The sequence below is a fragment of the Onychomys torridus genome, chromosome 4 (genome assembly GCF_903995425.1).
Source record: "Onychomys torridus chromosome 4, mOncTor1.1, whole genome shotgun sequence".
Taxonomy (NCBI): Eukaryota; Metazoa; Chordata; class Mammalia; order Rodentia; family Cricetidae; genus Onychomys; species Onychomys torridus.
Window position 1 is genome coordinate 89,808,866 of NC_050446.1, and position 15,294 is coordinate 89,824,159.

The 15,294-nt window shown below is 38.2% G+C and overlaps 1 protein-coding gene across 2 annotated transcripts in view; it reads left to right on the forward strand.

The window, feature by feature from the left end:
• Positions 1–15,294, forward strand: part of Cdin1 (CDAN1 interacting nuclease 1) — a 208,918-nt gene that overhangs the window by 58,063 nt on the left and 135,561 nt on the right. For both annotated transcript variants that reach the window (XM_036183137.1, XM_036183139.1), the window contains exons 4-5: positions 471–531; positions 4,077–4,149. In XM_036183137.1, coding sequence (XP_036039030.1) covers positions 471–531; positions 4,077–4,149 — 134 coding nt within the window. The remainder of the gene's footprint in view (positions 1–470; positions 532–4,076; positions 4,150–15,294) is intronic.

The window sequence follows — 15,294 nt, forward strand, 5'->3', positions numbered from 1 at the left end:
AAGTGCAGTGTGGTGGCGAAGGCTGGAGGTTATTACAGGAATCTAGGGCAGATAAGATGATGGCTCCTATTGCCTGCTCTATCTGTACGGTCTCAGTGGCACGGGTGCCCACATGCCCTCGTGCTTTGTTAGAACTGTGAAAGTCAGCTCTTTTCCTCCTGTGTGATGGCTGTGTGTAGCATAGAGTGCTATGGACGGGAGTCTAGGTGTCACCTCTGTGCCCTTACGTCTCCAAGTTTAAGAAGAACGGAGACTGTTGTAGTTCTGTCTCCTCCTCACCCTCATCAGTTGGTTTGGTTTGAGGGAGTTGTGCTGTCTTTCCCTTCACTGCTTTCCGGTGATGGTAGCATGCTTTACCAGGACTTGAGCATGGCGTCTGCTCAGGAGAAACATGTATACACAGGGGATCCTAACAAGTCTGTGCTGGCCCTTCCTTGCCACCGCATGACCACTTGCCTTTGTCTGTCTAGGTACCTGAACGGCGTGGGGAAAAATGGAGCAGCCCCTGTGCTCCTGGAGCTAGCCAATGAGGTAATGTTATTGTTATGATTTTATTTAAACCCGAGCTAAACCTAAGGGGCCTATTGAGAGTAGTGTTACTCAGAATTGTAATTAACTTAAAAAAAAAATAGAAAAGATTCTGAGGTGTGTTAGACATTTAAATTGCTCCCTGGCCCCTTTGTACTTTTAATAATTGGACAACGAACTTCATGAATTAATAAATCAGTTGACATAATTAGTCTACTTCTTTTAAAGCAAATGTACAAACAGCTTCTTTGCTTCTTGTTTTGTGGAAAATTTCAACCAAACAGCTCCAAACATGCTCTTAGGATTGGTTGCCTTAATTTAGCATGAGAAATACCTATGTCAAATAAAGAGATGCGTGTCAAGAAAGCCTATGGTAAATATTATAAAAATGAAGTGAGAAAATTTTATATTTAACAATGTATCATTTACTTGATTCATTTTTCTGTTTGTAAACTTTTATTATAATAAAGGATACAAGCCTATGGAAAAGCACCTTCCCATAAAGAAACATAATATTCTTATTAACACTGAGTATAAAGTGATTTATGGAACTTATTTGCTAACTCTGATCTGCTCCTGTGTGGGGAAACAGCTAACAGCCTAGCATTTTCAAAAGGAAACCCTGAAGATTTCCTGTGAGCGAAGAAACTGCAGAAAGTTCACAATAGTTGCAGAGAGCCTACCGAAAAATAAAATATTTAATTCCTAAACTCTAAAATATTTATCCACTGTAATGAGAGCAATACAGTATTGAGTGTGAGTTGGAATGGCTTATGCAAACCTCATAGGGACGGCATGAAATGTACACTGTTTCTGTGTTGTGTTATAATGGGAAACAGAGAGGCAAGGCAGAAAATGTGTGTTTGCATTAAAGATGACTCTGTGCCATGAACATTAAGCGTTGCAGGAGCAGCAAGTTCTGCATGCTGCATTAGGAAGGAAGGATGGCTTCTCTTGCAGCTCATGTCTGCTGCACACTGCTACAGTCAGCAGAAGCACAATTACCCATCAGTTACTAGACGGTTCTAATAGTCCGGGAGGCATCTTCACAAACTGATCAGATGGTTACCACATAGAATGGGTTGTCTTGTGTCTTATTTTCTTATTTCTAGAGCAAGGTGGGTATTAAAGATCTCCAGACATTTTGTTCTAAGTTGATACTCTTAGCAACTTGAGGAACCTAAGCACTAAGTAGAATTTTAGTGATTATCCTCTGTGGAAAAGAGGTGCACCTGGGAAAAAAGTGATGCAAGTGTGGAGCTTGATTTCATATATGATCACATTGATGGTGGAAGTTCTCCAAAGTAGCACTTTATATTCATTTGAATTTCATTTTTTAAAGAAAGGTTTATTGTTATTTTTATGTGTGTGGGTGTTTTGCCTGAGTTTATGTCCGTTTACCTTGTTTGTGCCTAATACCCACGGGGGCCAGAGGAGGGTGTCAGATCCCCTGAAATTGGAGTTACAAATGGTTGTGAGCCACCACCTGGATTCTGGGAATTGAACTCGGGTCTTATGGAAGAGTAGCCAGTGCTCTTAATCACTAAGCCAACTCTCCAGCTGCTCATTTGAATTTTTAATGGATAGTTCTGTTGAGCTTAGTTTATGGGATTGATCTCAGTTTCCATTTTACAATTGTATAGAAAAAGCTAACCCATCACTATATATTTCCCTACATCAGTCAATCTACTATTTACCATAAATATGTAGCAATATTTAGCCTCCCTAAAAAAATTAGTTATTTTGAGATCTCCCCTGCCCCGCCCCTTTCTTTTGGTGCCTGGTTAGTGCAGAGAAAACACTTTCCATGAGATTACTAATGCATTAGGGTAATTTGGAAATGCTGGGTACTAGATTATGGCTTCTAAACCTCCAGGCTCCCATGTTTATATGCTAGTTAATACTTAAAGGACATACGCTTATATCTGATGGCAATTGATGTGATGGTAATATTTTATGAGTCAATATATATTTAATCAGTGGAAACTGTAAAAATTGATGAGAAGTATGTAACTCATGCACTATATTGTGCAGCAGCTCTCCTCTTACACACAAGCACTGTGTTATTGTTGATTTGGGTGGGATAAGGGATCTAGGTAGCCATCATTGGTTTCATAAATGTCTTTAACACCATTTTTCCTGATCAAGCCTGAAAATGAACATTTCAGGAAGTCGCCTCTGTTAGTGATGATATGACCAATCATTCTGTTCTCTCCACACAAATATTTTCAAGTCAGATTTGAAGCACTATGAATTTTACTTACATGCTAAATTCTGACATGAAGCATGATGGCCCTATTTCAGAGCAAGATGGACGCATGATTAATATGAAAATTAGAGAGATGCAGGTACCTGAACTAATAAGGTAGTCCTTATTCAGGCTGGACTACCTTCAGTAATTTCTCCATTTTTCATGTGTCAGCCCTGATGTGGGTTACTACGAATAAGCAGCTCCGTGGAAAGCATTTCTTTCTACTCCGGGAATTTAAGGGCATCCAAGTACATACATATTTGAAAAAAAAAAAAACTGTTCATACAAATAAAGCTACCCTCTTTGTCTAGTTACTAAATCAAGATAAAATTTTGGTATAAGCATGGGACTTGAATACCTGTCAAGAATAATTCCTGGTATGATAATATATGAGGAATATTGCCCATTTTACACTTAGGATAAAAAGGTCCCTATTAGGAAGGCATCATTACTCTTAAAAAAACAGATATATTTCAGTGAAATTAATCAATGGTTAATGAATAATCTGAAAGAGAAAATACTTTTACAAATAAGTAAGTGATTTATTATTATTATTATCATCATCATCAACTAAAATGACTTTTGCTGAGTGTTCTTTGTTTTCTGTTTGATTTTCTATTTAAAAGCAGGTTCACTTTCTGGGCTCTGAATTTGCTGAATTGATCAGCAGTATTTCAGACCAAACTCAGTATTCTAATTAATGCTACAGTGGTTATTATTGTTGTATTTTTCTTCATATCTCTGCAAAGTAGGTTTTTTTCCTTTTATCATGTAATGTATTTTGTATGTAAAAAATCTCAGCTTTCTCTAAAGATAAAGTGGAATCAGTCAAAAATCCATATTTTAAATGATTTGGACATTTGATTAAGTTTTTGAAAAGTGACTAAATGAGTTTTTTCAGATTTGAAACTGAACTCAAAAAATACTGTAGGTATAGAAGGTAGGATAGAAAAGGGGGTTCTAGAGTAGAAAGCAATTCTGCCTACCAACAAAAATTAGAATTAGAAAATTAAAATTGGAATTAGAGCTTATTTGCCTATTTTAGGTACTATTCCTAAGATGTCCTATCATTATTGGTTTGAATGTTGTAGTCTATAAATGGTCCATCTATTCTTTTCAACAGCACACATCTTTCAGTCTACTACAATGGAAGCCACCAACAGTGGGAAAGATTTTAATGAATGATGCTTGTTACAGTTGATTAAAATTGACTTAATCTTCAGTGTTGACAAAATATTGGAATATCAACTGCTGGCACAGCTTGGCAGTTTTAATTTTCTACTTCTGTTTTCTGAAGGTGGACTATGCCCCCTCATTAATGGCTCGGATTATCCTGGAAAGATTTCTACAGGGGCATGAACAGACTCCACGTGAGTTACCTCTTTTGCTGCGTCTTCATTTTTTTCTCCTAACATTTCTCTTTTACTCCCTTATCCCAATTTAAAAATAATTTACACAGCATCTCAAGTTACTTAATGAGAGCCAGATTCCAAAACAGCTATCATCAACAGTTAATGACAATTGAATGCAATATAAAAGACCACCCACATCTTAAATACTACTCAGAATAATGCTTTCTCCTTTGTCTAAATTCTGCATTCACCTCTCCATTCAGCTAAATAGACAATGTGTATCAAACTCAAAAATTGATTCATCTTTCATATAGAGAACAAGATGCATCATTTAAAAAACCACTGTCAGGAACTGGCTGTAAAAGAAACATTCATCCTTTTTATTTTAATTCAGCAAGACTGGAGAAATGCTACTCTCAAGTACAAATATGAATTCCACTGATCTTGTACAAGAAAAGAAAAAAGAAAAAAAAAGAAAGGAAAAGAATAGAGCTACGGGAGGAGATTCAAGCCTAAATTAATTTGCCACTGAAAAAATACATTTTGTTATTTTCTCTGTGTCAACTGCATGATTAAAACCGGCTGTTAAGTGAGCTCTGGGGATGTGCTCGTAAAAGATTTATGAGTAATATTCACTGTGATATTCAAAGTGAGTCATGAATATCAGGATAATTGCTCTCAGCGCTGGCTCTTTTACTAGGCAGGAGTTTGTCAACTGCCCCATAAATATTTGCCTAGTCGCATGTAGAAAAGACAATTTCATCTTCTGCGTTTTTATTACCTAGTGTAGTGTTTACCTTTGGAGCTTTGCTGTGGTAGGATAGGTAAAAAGCATTGGAATAGGCTTCATGTGTATAACCTTCCCTCTTTGAAGGCAGAAGATAATGCCTACTAAAATATCATTCATGAGCACATGTTGGATTTTTATTTTTTATTTTTTTGTCTTTTGTCAGGGAATTTTCTTTCCCTTTGATTTTCTTTGAATCTGCAATTATCAGTGACTGGTGGCCCAGTTACCTTGTGAAGGTTTCATTTGAATGAATTAAGTACTTCCCCTAAAAATTCAATATCATTTCAATAGATGTAGCCTCTAAAGTAACCTGCAGTGATGCTTCATGAGCAAATCACATGATGTCAGAATGGTATGGTTTCGATTTAATCAAGAAAGAGATTAAAGTGGATGTGTGTTATTTTCAACTTCGCCGCAGCACCGCCATTTGTCAAAGTCAACCTTCTGATTGCTTTGGACCTACTGCTATCCAGGTCTTGTCAAAATAGTAGTCAGCATAGTCTAAAGCAGGTAGACTGGCCCTTATAGAGCAGTATCAAACACAGTAAAACAGAATTCATTGACTTGTGAATTATGAAGTTAATAGGTTGATCATAAATTTTGTAGCCATTAATTTATCTTTATAATGCTGGCACATCTTTGGTACATTTTTCTTTTTATTTTGTACCATGTTATACAGTACAGTTAAATAGTACTGAATATGATTTGATATATACTGTATAACAGAATTCCTGTAGTTCCAGTGCTAGGATTAAATGTCTTGCATGAATACACCAGAGCAAGACACAAGCACATTTAGAAACATTTCAAGGAGCAGGGATTCCAAGAATGTGGCTTCTTGGAAAAGAAGCAATGCAAATATTGGATGCTTGAATTACACTATGGTTATGCATAAGCAAACAGTGCTACTGTGAGGTTTCCTCTTTTAGAATTGGTCGGGGTAATGGGTGTTTTTTTGTGGATTGTTAGAAAGTGAGGTGCCCCCACTCCCTTTAAGTAAAAATTGTGACAGATATTTGATATTATTTTTAATCTTCACAGTGGACTGTTATGAAGCCCCCTTTTTCAACTCCATACTTGCCAGCTTGACTGCCAATCAAAGAAAGCTACTCAGATAGCCTTCTGGATCATAAGATAGCCCTTTGATTACACTGCACACCTTTGTACAGGCTTACCATTTCAAGACAGAGGGACAGAAAATATTAAAGTTACTTCCAGGCTGTAGAATTCCGTCAACTTTCACTGGTACCAGGCGATCTCCCTTCTCTCCATTGTCCCTTTCCTTCTCCTTTCTTTCTTCCCTCCCCTTCTTTAAAGTAAAGGGCTGAAAGATACTGTGGCTTATATTCTGACACTTCCTTCCCCGTCACAGCAGCGACCTAGCTGGCCTTTGGCAATGAAATTCAATGCACATGGCTCTGCAGTCAAATCATCAAATTTCCCTGTGTGTATATTAGAGTTTTGTAATGTGTTTCCATTATGAAACAATGCGGGGATAATTGTCTTTGGTAGCAATTAGCTAACAGGTTTGTTCAGTGCTATTGGCAGAGGCATCCATCATCCCCTCCCTGACCACACTTTTGTCTAGCGAGAACTATGGAGATCAATAGAATTCTGTAGAGGGGAAATCACCTCAGCTTTAATGAGCTGCAAGTCTCAGTCAGTCTTGGCTTGTATGTTTAAGTTTCTTTTTCCTTTAAAATTAGAAATCAGGCAAAAAAAAAAAAATAATAATGCTATTCCATGGGGAGGGGAGTATGTGTATGTTCTGTTACTTTTACTAGATCAATGCCATTTTTAACTTGTTTTTCCTTCTGTAAAAAGATGTAGCTGGTGGCACATGACTTCAGTAGCTGGTAGCACATGACTTCAGCAGCTGGTGACACATGACTTCAGCAGCTGGTAGCACATGACTTCAGCAGTGTACATTTTAATAATACCCACCTTGTAGATGGGCTACTGTTTTGTTTTGTTGCAAGAGGATTCTTGGAATGTCCAGTATCTCAGGAGTTAGAAAGAAACATGGGTGGCCTTATCTCTAGCAAACAGTTTTGTACAAGTCTTGTTAGTGCCCCTGTTTAGATAGCTAATTAGAATAATCTAGTCAGATTGGCAGGGCACTGAGGCCATTGTACAGGTTGGAAAATTGAGTCTGTGGGAAGTTGTCAATAAGGTGGTCATAATGGGATTGGTTGTAGCAGCATGGCTGGTCTCTCAACAGCCCCTTTTTATTGTATTATAGTGAATAAGGTAGGAGTTAAAATAACTGCTGGGGAAATGATGTCAGCATAGGATTGCAGGTCTTCCTGTGGCATTACAGACCTGGGCAGCAGCAGCAGCTCAAGAGCTCCCTGGTGCCATCAGATGAAACCCCAACTCACTCAGCAGGCCCCTGAGGGCAGGGTATTGCCAGTAGCATTCAGAGTCACAAGTAACCATACATGTCTTTGGAATCTCTCTCTTCAAAGCAAATCCTTATGTTTTAAACAAGCCATATACGTATCAGGTTATGTTTGTATTCTTTTGTAGCATTTTAGACTTAAACCAAGAAAGGGGACAACTGGAACGTGTATTCTGTTATAGATTAAATTGCTAAAGAAAGCTGAAGCTTTGTCCAGAGTCTCACTATGACCCAAGCTGGCCTTGAACAGACCATATAGCCCAGGCTGGCTTTAAACTCACAATTCTCCTACCTTAGCCTTCAGAATGTAGGAATTTCAGGTATGTGCCACCACCCCCTGCTAGGAAGTCTCCATGTTACAATCCATACCATAGGTTCTACCTGCTTATCTCAACTTTCACATGAATAATTGAAATTTTACTCTCTTTTTTTACCATTCACACTGCCCCTGATTTTAGCTCAGGTCTGTGTCCTGCTAAACCTTGAATGGTAAGTGAGTGAGTGAGAGGGCGGAGTTCAGATAATACTGTAGAGGATTCTGTCAAGGAAGGTGTGATGTTTCCAACTCCTTGTCATTCATTGTGTTTGCAACCTTCCTCTCTTCTAGTTAATCATAAATTGTGTCATTGTGATATCTAAGTCACCCCTCTGTACTGTAGAATACACACTAGAATACTGGGATTTATTGTCTATGTTTGGGTACCCATTCAGTATCTAACCTCTATCACCTACACTTTTTTTGCCGCGAGAAATCACATTCCATATTTGGGTAAACCTTTTTCTATTTTAGTATCTAGGTGTTCAAGAGAACCTTTTATTTATCTTTCTGTTTCTATTGTTAGTATAATGTCTACCAGTTCCATGTATTTTGCCCTAAATGTTAGTATATACTGTTTTTTATGGCTCAGTAATATTCCATTTTATTTTCTTTAGTTCTTTGTTTGTTGATGGACATCTCAGACAATTTTGTATCTTGGGTCTTATGGATAGTTCTTCAATAAGTATAGGCATGTATATGTCTTAGGTAATAGTATGTCTTAGGCACACACATCTTTTACGTGGTAGCATCACTGGAAATACCTCTACAAGGTGGAGATTAATGTTCAGTGCCTTCTGAAATTCAATTACTGATGAAATTATAAAGTTAGCTTTATTATAAATAGGGAGGTTGGCTTATAATTTAAATTAAGCATATTGACTGTTTCTGAGCACAATTGCAAGGTGGTTAGAATTTCCAGAGCACCTTTGGGGTGTGTGTCTCAGTTCTCATTCTAAACTGATGATTTTCCTGATTCCTAATGATTTTATACAGCCCCCCTTTGCTTTTCTTCTTACACCATTTAAAAGGGAACAATGTCATTGTATGTAGTTTATTGAAGACGAATGCTTTGTAGTGTTTCTGTGTGTTTTAAGGATACACACTCTTCTACACAATACGTATTTTATTAATTTCCATCACAGCTCCCTCTCCCCCCAGAAAAGAAGAATTACGTTTTCCATACTGATTTTTGGTCTTACTTTTTGAATGGATTTCGATTTCCAAGGAAACTGTTTTGGTTACTGTGCTGGGCTGTCAGTAAGTGGTGCGACCATGGCTTTAATGGAGGAAGGATGAGAAGACACCATAGGCATTTAGATCTGCTTAGATTTTTGAGTGACCTATTCCTGCTGATCCTGAAACATTAACTGATTTAAAACTCGTGTCCTTTATCACATGGTAATCAGGAGCTGTTTGGGTGTTGACTATATTCTGGACATTATGTTAGGTACTATGTTATGAAAATAGGAATACAGCTCATCAAAAAACTCATAATTGTGGAATATGTAAAGCACATAATAATTATGGTTCTGTCTTTGCCTAGGTTAAAGCATGCTAAAAGAATCAAAGGAGAGATTTGTTCTGGTCTGTAGCATTAGGGAGACCACATGGATCGAGGATGACTGTTAGAACAGATAACTACGTGAACAAAGAAACTAAAATGGAAGAGTTTCTCTTCTACTTACAGGTGGTCCAGTTCAGTTTTTATAATCATGTTGGCAATTTCACTGAACAGATTCATTCGTGGTTACATAAGACCATAGCCAGAAGGTGGCCTATTTGGAAGAAGGGGACTAGTGAGGGTGGGGGTGGGTACTATGGAAGTAAATACAGGGGTCTGATCAAATTATGTTGTGTACGTATCTAAAAATGTCATAATGAGGCCCAATATTTGGTGCAATAAATATGTACTAATAAAATAAAAATTAGTAAAAAGTAAAGTGTATCAAATATAATGGAGAGCAATATAGACATTACTAAATCAACTGTTACTTATTTTAAAATAGACTTGGAATTAGGTCATAAATGGCTTGCAACATAATTTGGAAATAATCGTGACACAAGGCTATGTCTTGACAGCACTTAGGAACCACATGAGTTGAAGTGTGGAGGACTTTCAGGTATTGTAGCAGGAGCAGTTCATAAGTTGACCCACTACCCCTCACTAATGTCAAGCCTGAGCTAGGTTTACAGTGGATGTGACAGAAGTGTAAAGCCTGTAGGACATGAGAAGACATGTGAGGAAGTAAAAGGTCCCCAGTGAATGTGAGGTTAAAAGCCAAGAGTTGCTTGGAACAGGGAGAGGCAAATCAGACCTTTTATCCTGCTGATGAAGTTTCAGGAGATATCTTATAGGATGGCTGCGTCAGGTTAGACATCGAAGGAAGGCTCTGAGAAAGATGGGAAGTTATGGCTCATTCATAGATGAAGTAGCTTTTTCAAGACCTTTCAGTATGAGATCTTTCAATCTACCTGTGGACCTCCAGTTGATTTTCATCATCCAGGGTGATTAATCTTATTAATGACTGAATTTCCATTTGCGTGATATGGTAAGTTCTTCTGCCTTCTAAGTGGTAGTAAAGTGAGTGTGAGCAGTTACTACATGTTGCAGATTGAAGCAATGGAGACCGAGTGCATGGAGCTTGTTGGAGTAGCTCCTTTTAGGAGGTGCTTCCAGGTCTTTGCAAACCTATTATACCAATTACACATTTATCAGGTTGGAAATGTCTTCCTGTGTGGTGCATTTGGGTGATTTGCAGCTGCCGCCGCCGTAGGAATTAAGAAAGGGCATAATTCCAAGAACATGTACATATCTACATAATGACGCATCTTCTACTTCTCAGAAGTTCCATTATGTCCACTCCAGACAGTTCAGGTGAAATTCCAAGAGTCCTGATTTGAGGTTGTTTTAGAATTTTCCATTTTTGTTAATAAAAGTCATTATCTATGGTATATCACTACATTACATATATTTATAGTTTTCATTTTACAAGTGACAAAGAGAAAATGGTTTATCTTCACTGTTTTGAAAAGAAAAATACAAGCTTGCATGGAAATTATCAACTGTAACCATCATGCTGCAAGGCTTTATCATTCAAGAAGCACAGACTTGAAAGGTAGATCCCAACTGTGTGTTATATACAGTGTAGGCAGTGGGATTTAGTGAACCTCTGTTATCCATGATCATGGGTACAAAGAGCAGTTACTTGAAACCCCATCACACTGAAAGGCTTTATCATTCAAGAAGCACAGACTTGGAAGGTAGATCCCAACTGTGTGTTATATACAGTGTGGGCAGTGGGATTTAGTGAACCTCTGTTATCCATGATCATGGGTACAAAGAGCAGTTACTTGAAACCTCAAAATTATTCATCATGAATATTAATATTGCTGTCTCAGTGAGTGTCCTATGAACACTGGTAACTTTAGAAAACATCAGTTAGTTAATATGCCCCCCCTTTCATTTTTCTTATATCTTCTGAGGAATTTTCTGCTATGTAAAATGTGAACGGGTTGTGAGGTTGTTAGAAGATGATGTTTAGAGGATCTTTGGTGAAGGACTAAGATGATAGCAGAATTGACCCTCAGCTGAGGAGATGTGAGAAGTCAGGGGCCCATGATACAGTGTTGCTTGATCTGGACACAAATAATCCCCTGCCCATTACAGCTTTTGTCCTCAGAAGGATCTAGAAGTAAAAGGTTGTTCAAAATACATACTATGCACACATGTGCTTGTTTTACAGCAGTGCCTTGATTTCGTGTAGAGTTTTCTTTTCTTTTTCCCGCCTACTTAAAGAAAGTGATTTGGCCAGGCAGTGGTCGCGCACGCCTTTAATCCCAGCACTTGGGAGGCAGAGGCAGGCGGATCTCTGTGAGTTCGAGGCCAGCCTGGTCTCCAAAGTGAGTTACAGAAAGGCACAAAGCTACACAGAGAAACCCTATCTTGAAAAAAACAAAAAAGATTTGAAAATTGTATAGTGATGTGGGAATTTTCTTTATTTTTTTTTTAAAAACATGACCTGCATTTATATAAAATGACATATGAGAAAACATCTTTCATTGGTTAATATTTCTAACTTTGGGGTTTGGTATAGAACATTGATTTGTGACATTTGGGGAACTGCAGGTGTTTACTGTGGGGCCATGCTATTTGGTTTTCTCGATAGATTCAGTCACTTGGTGTAGACTTCCGTTTATTTGAGGGAGGGGTTACTTGGGGTGCCAAATTATGTCATTGCATTGCTGCTTTTAGGTTTTACACTTTCAGTATCAGCTATTTTTTATACACTTACCCGCCACCACAACAAAACACTCCATGATAGAGTTAGAATGAGAAAAACAATGAACTTCATACCCTCTTTCCTGTCTTGTGTCCCCTGCCCCATGGGAAGCTCATCTCTTGGCTCTTGGTTATGATTCTGCAGCTTCACTTGTCTGGTGAGGTCACATTTCGGTTTTGATGCTTCTTCGTATCTTTGTTTGGTATTTACTAACCACTCAAGGCAAATCAAATAAATAAACAGCTGTAGTATCTGATACTTGTAGGGCAGGAATAACATGCCAAGTACTTCCTAAGTGCTTTTCTGACTTAGCTATTTAATTGTCCAAACAATTCCATGAGGAAAGTAATAAAGTATTATGTCTTTTTAGAGGCACAGTAGCCAGGACCCTGAGCACCTAAGAGATTTGCTGAAGTCACACAGTAAGAAGTGATGATTCAGTTTCTGAGTGCACCTTCTAACAGCTATGCCAAGCTGTTGGGGGAGGGGGTATATTATACAATTTGATGTTGTGGGGCTTGGTGGCTAAATAGTTTTAATGAGCCAGAAAGCTTGTAAGTTACTCATCAGATTTCCCAGTATACCTAAAAAGGAAGTCCCTTTAAAAAAAAAAAAAAAAAAAAAACTACTCTGACAGAGCTGTGTGACTCATTTACCTATGTCACCCAGCACTATATGTCTTTATAAAAAGGAATCTTAACATATAAGTGCTTAACCTTTACTTCTTAATGATGAGCTTTTAAATTGTTATTGTGCTGCCATAATTAGGTGTAACACCTAAAATGTGTGTGTGTGTAGCTATAAAAAGAAAGTAATGTGATCATGGACTGACAGTACAGCTGTATCTAGGGGGAAATCCTATGGAAGGTTGAAATTGAATGTAGTAACTGCAATTATCTAAGAGGAAGTCTATTACCTTATGATAAAACTGTCAAAATAGTGATTTGGTACTCCTACAAATTGTTCAGAGAATCAATAAAACCAATATTACGTCACAGTTTGAGAATTTAGGAATTCCACTTTCTCCTAATTCACAAGAAAATGCTAATAGTTTAAGAATGAGATAATTTTACGTTTTGTTCCTATTTCATCTTGTAACTCTTATTAGAGTGAATATTTTTGCTTGGGAAGCTTGATGAGCAGCCTCTTTGGAAAATACAAAGAGTTTGTATTCATTAGTTCTACGAAGGATGCATTCCTTTGCTTCACAGGAATGAAAACTAGAGGGTTTTGAGTAGAGTACAGATAGTTTCTTTGGTGGCTGCTGCTCTTTCCAGGGCCTGAGCCTTTAGCCTTTGGACCAAGGTTGGTCTTTGCTGTCATTGGACACAAACATAGAATAGCAGTTTGAACTTAGGTCCCTCAAGAGCAATGTCAAGAGCAATGCTTCCCACTTGTTCTTCTTATCTGCCTGGCTGCACAAATGAACTTTCGTATCTTCAACAGTTCAACAGACTCATTTGAGACTCCCCCAAGCTGATTGTTGGACATCATTTAATGTTTTTCCTTTGTAACTGAGTCATCTAAAGTTGGTTTCTCATTTTTGTTTTGTAACTTGGGACATGTCATATAACAAATGCAGAACTACTTTTTGGTGGGATTAGCATTTGTTATCATGGCTCTTGACTTGGTCCTGTATCCATAAATATTTGTTGACATGGGAGTAAAGGTTCTGTTGATGATATACCTACCCGTCACTTCTTGTTGCTCTAAGACTGAGGAACTGCTAAGGATTTTTTTTTTTTTTTTAGGTAACACATAAAACAGTTGACTAGAAATTGACAGCTAATGGGAGATTTGGGTATTATCTGACCCATCCAGTAGTTTTTTCATATAGTGAAGATGGATGTTAATATTGTTGACTCATAAACAATAAGGCAAAGCTTAGGATGACTGTTCCTGGCATAGTTAGAAGTTGCAAGAGCTAAGAGATGGATGGATGTGAGTCACTCAAGTCTGCATGTTCCCTCACCTGTGTCACTTACCCGAGTGCAGATATGATCAGCTGAAGCCATGAAAAATGAAGAAACTCAGGTCTCCTGATCTCAAAACTACCATCTTTGCATTGCCGACCAGGATGCAGATTACAAACCCACCCATTTGGTGCCAGCACACTTCGCTCTGCTTAGTGTAATCTAAATTTTTCTCCTTCTTACTCAAGTCTTTATAATTTGTGTGTATTTCCACTCGTGTGGAGTCCCAGTTTGACACTGCTCCATCACCCTCAGGAGCATGTCTGGGAGCCCTAGTTTGCTCCTCTTTAAAATCATAACATCTGCCTGCCAGTGTCAGACAGCCTAAACATGATTGTATGAATTTTCTAGCATGGTGCCTGGCACATAGCAGACACTGTTTTTGTTTTCCTGTAAGGGAGTTTTCTCTCAGCCTGGTATGGTTGTACAGGCCTCTATTCCCTCAACTGGGGAGGTGGAGGCAGGAAGATGAGTAATTCCAAGCCAGTTTCCGCTGCATAGTGATTTCCACTGTACTACATGAGCCCATCAGGAAGGAAGAAGAGAGGGAGGGAGGAAGGGAGGACGAGCATGGGAGGGCAGAAAAAGATGAAGGGGAGGAAGCAAAGAGGACACTTGTATTATTTATTTAATTATTTAATGCATATGAATTTGCAAATATTTTATAGGTCATGCTATAGTCTGCTGGGTGAATTTTATTCATCAGTTTCCCACCCTCCTTTCAACTCTCTTAGTTCCTAATCTGAGCAAGCACACACTGTTCTTGTCTGTCGTTCATTTCAGTAGTGAGGCTTCTGACAGTAGTGCCAGGGTCCAGCCTCATCTCCAGGAAGTCCTCACATGCTTCTCCGTGAACATGCATGTTGGCACACATCTACAGTAAGATCAGAAGTCAGCCTTTTCAGTATGACCTCACTTTTCATGAGTCTGCAGATACCTTAGAGGTTTTCTTTTTTCTTTACTGTTCTTATACATCTACTAGTTTTAATTATTTGGGCAATACTAAAAGTGGAAAAATCAAAATAAAGGTGAGGTTTTTGGTTTTTTTCCTTTTTATGTTTTTTGAGAAAGAGTTTCTCTATATAATAGCTCTGGCTGTCCCAGAACTCACTGTGTAGATAGACCAGGCTGGTCTCAAACTGCCTCCCGAGTGCTGGGATTAAAGGTGCATGCCACCACACCCGGTTGAGTTATTTTTCAAAACTGGATTTGATTTGGATTATTTCCTACGTTTCATTCCCCACTGCTCTGTAAATTACCAAACATGCTATATACTCACTCAGTGGATGCCTTCCTGTGTGAGAGGCAATGCAAGGAACGGGCAGAGAAGAATAGCAGCAGTGCCCTATGACCCTCTTATAAAAAGTTGAGATTTTAATATTTTTATCTCACTCTTGGTT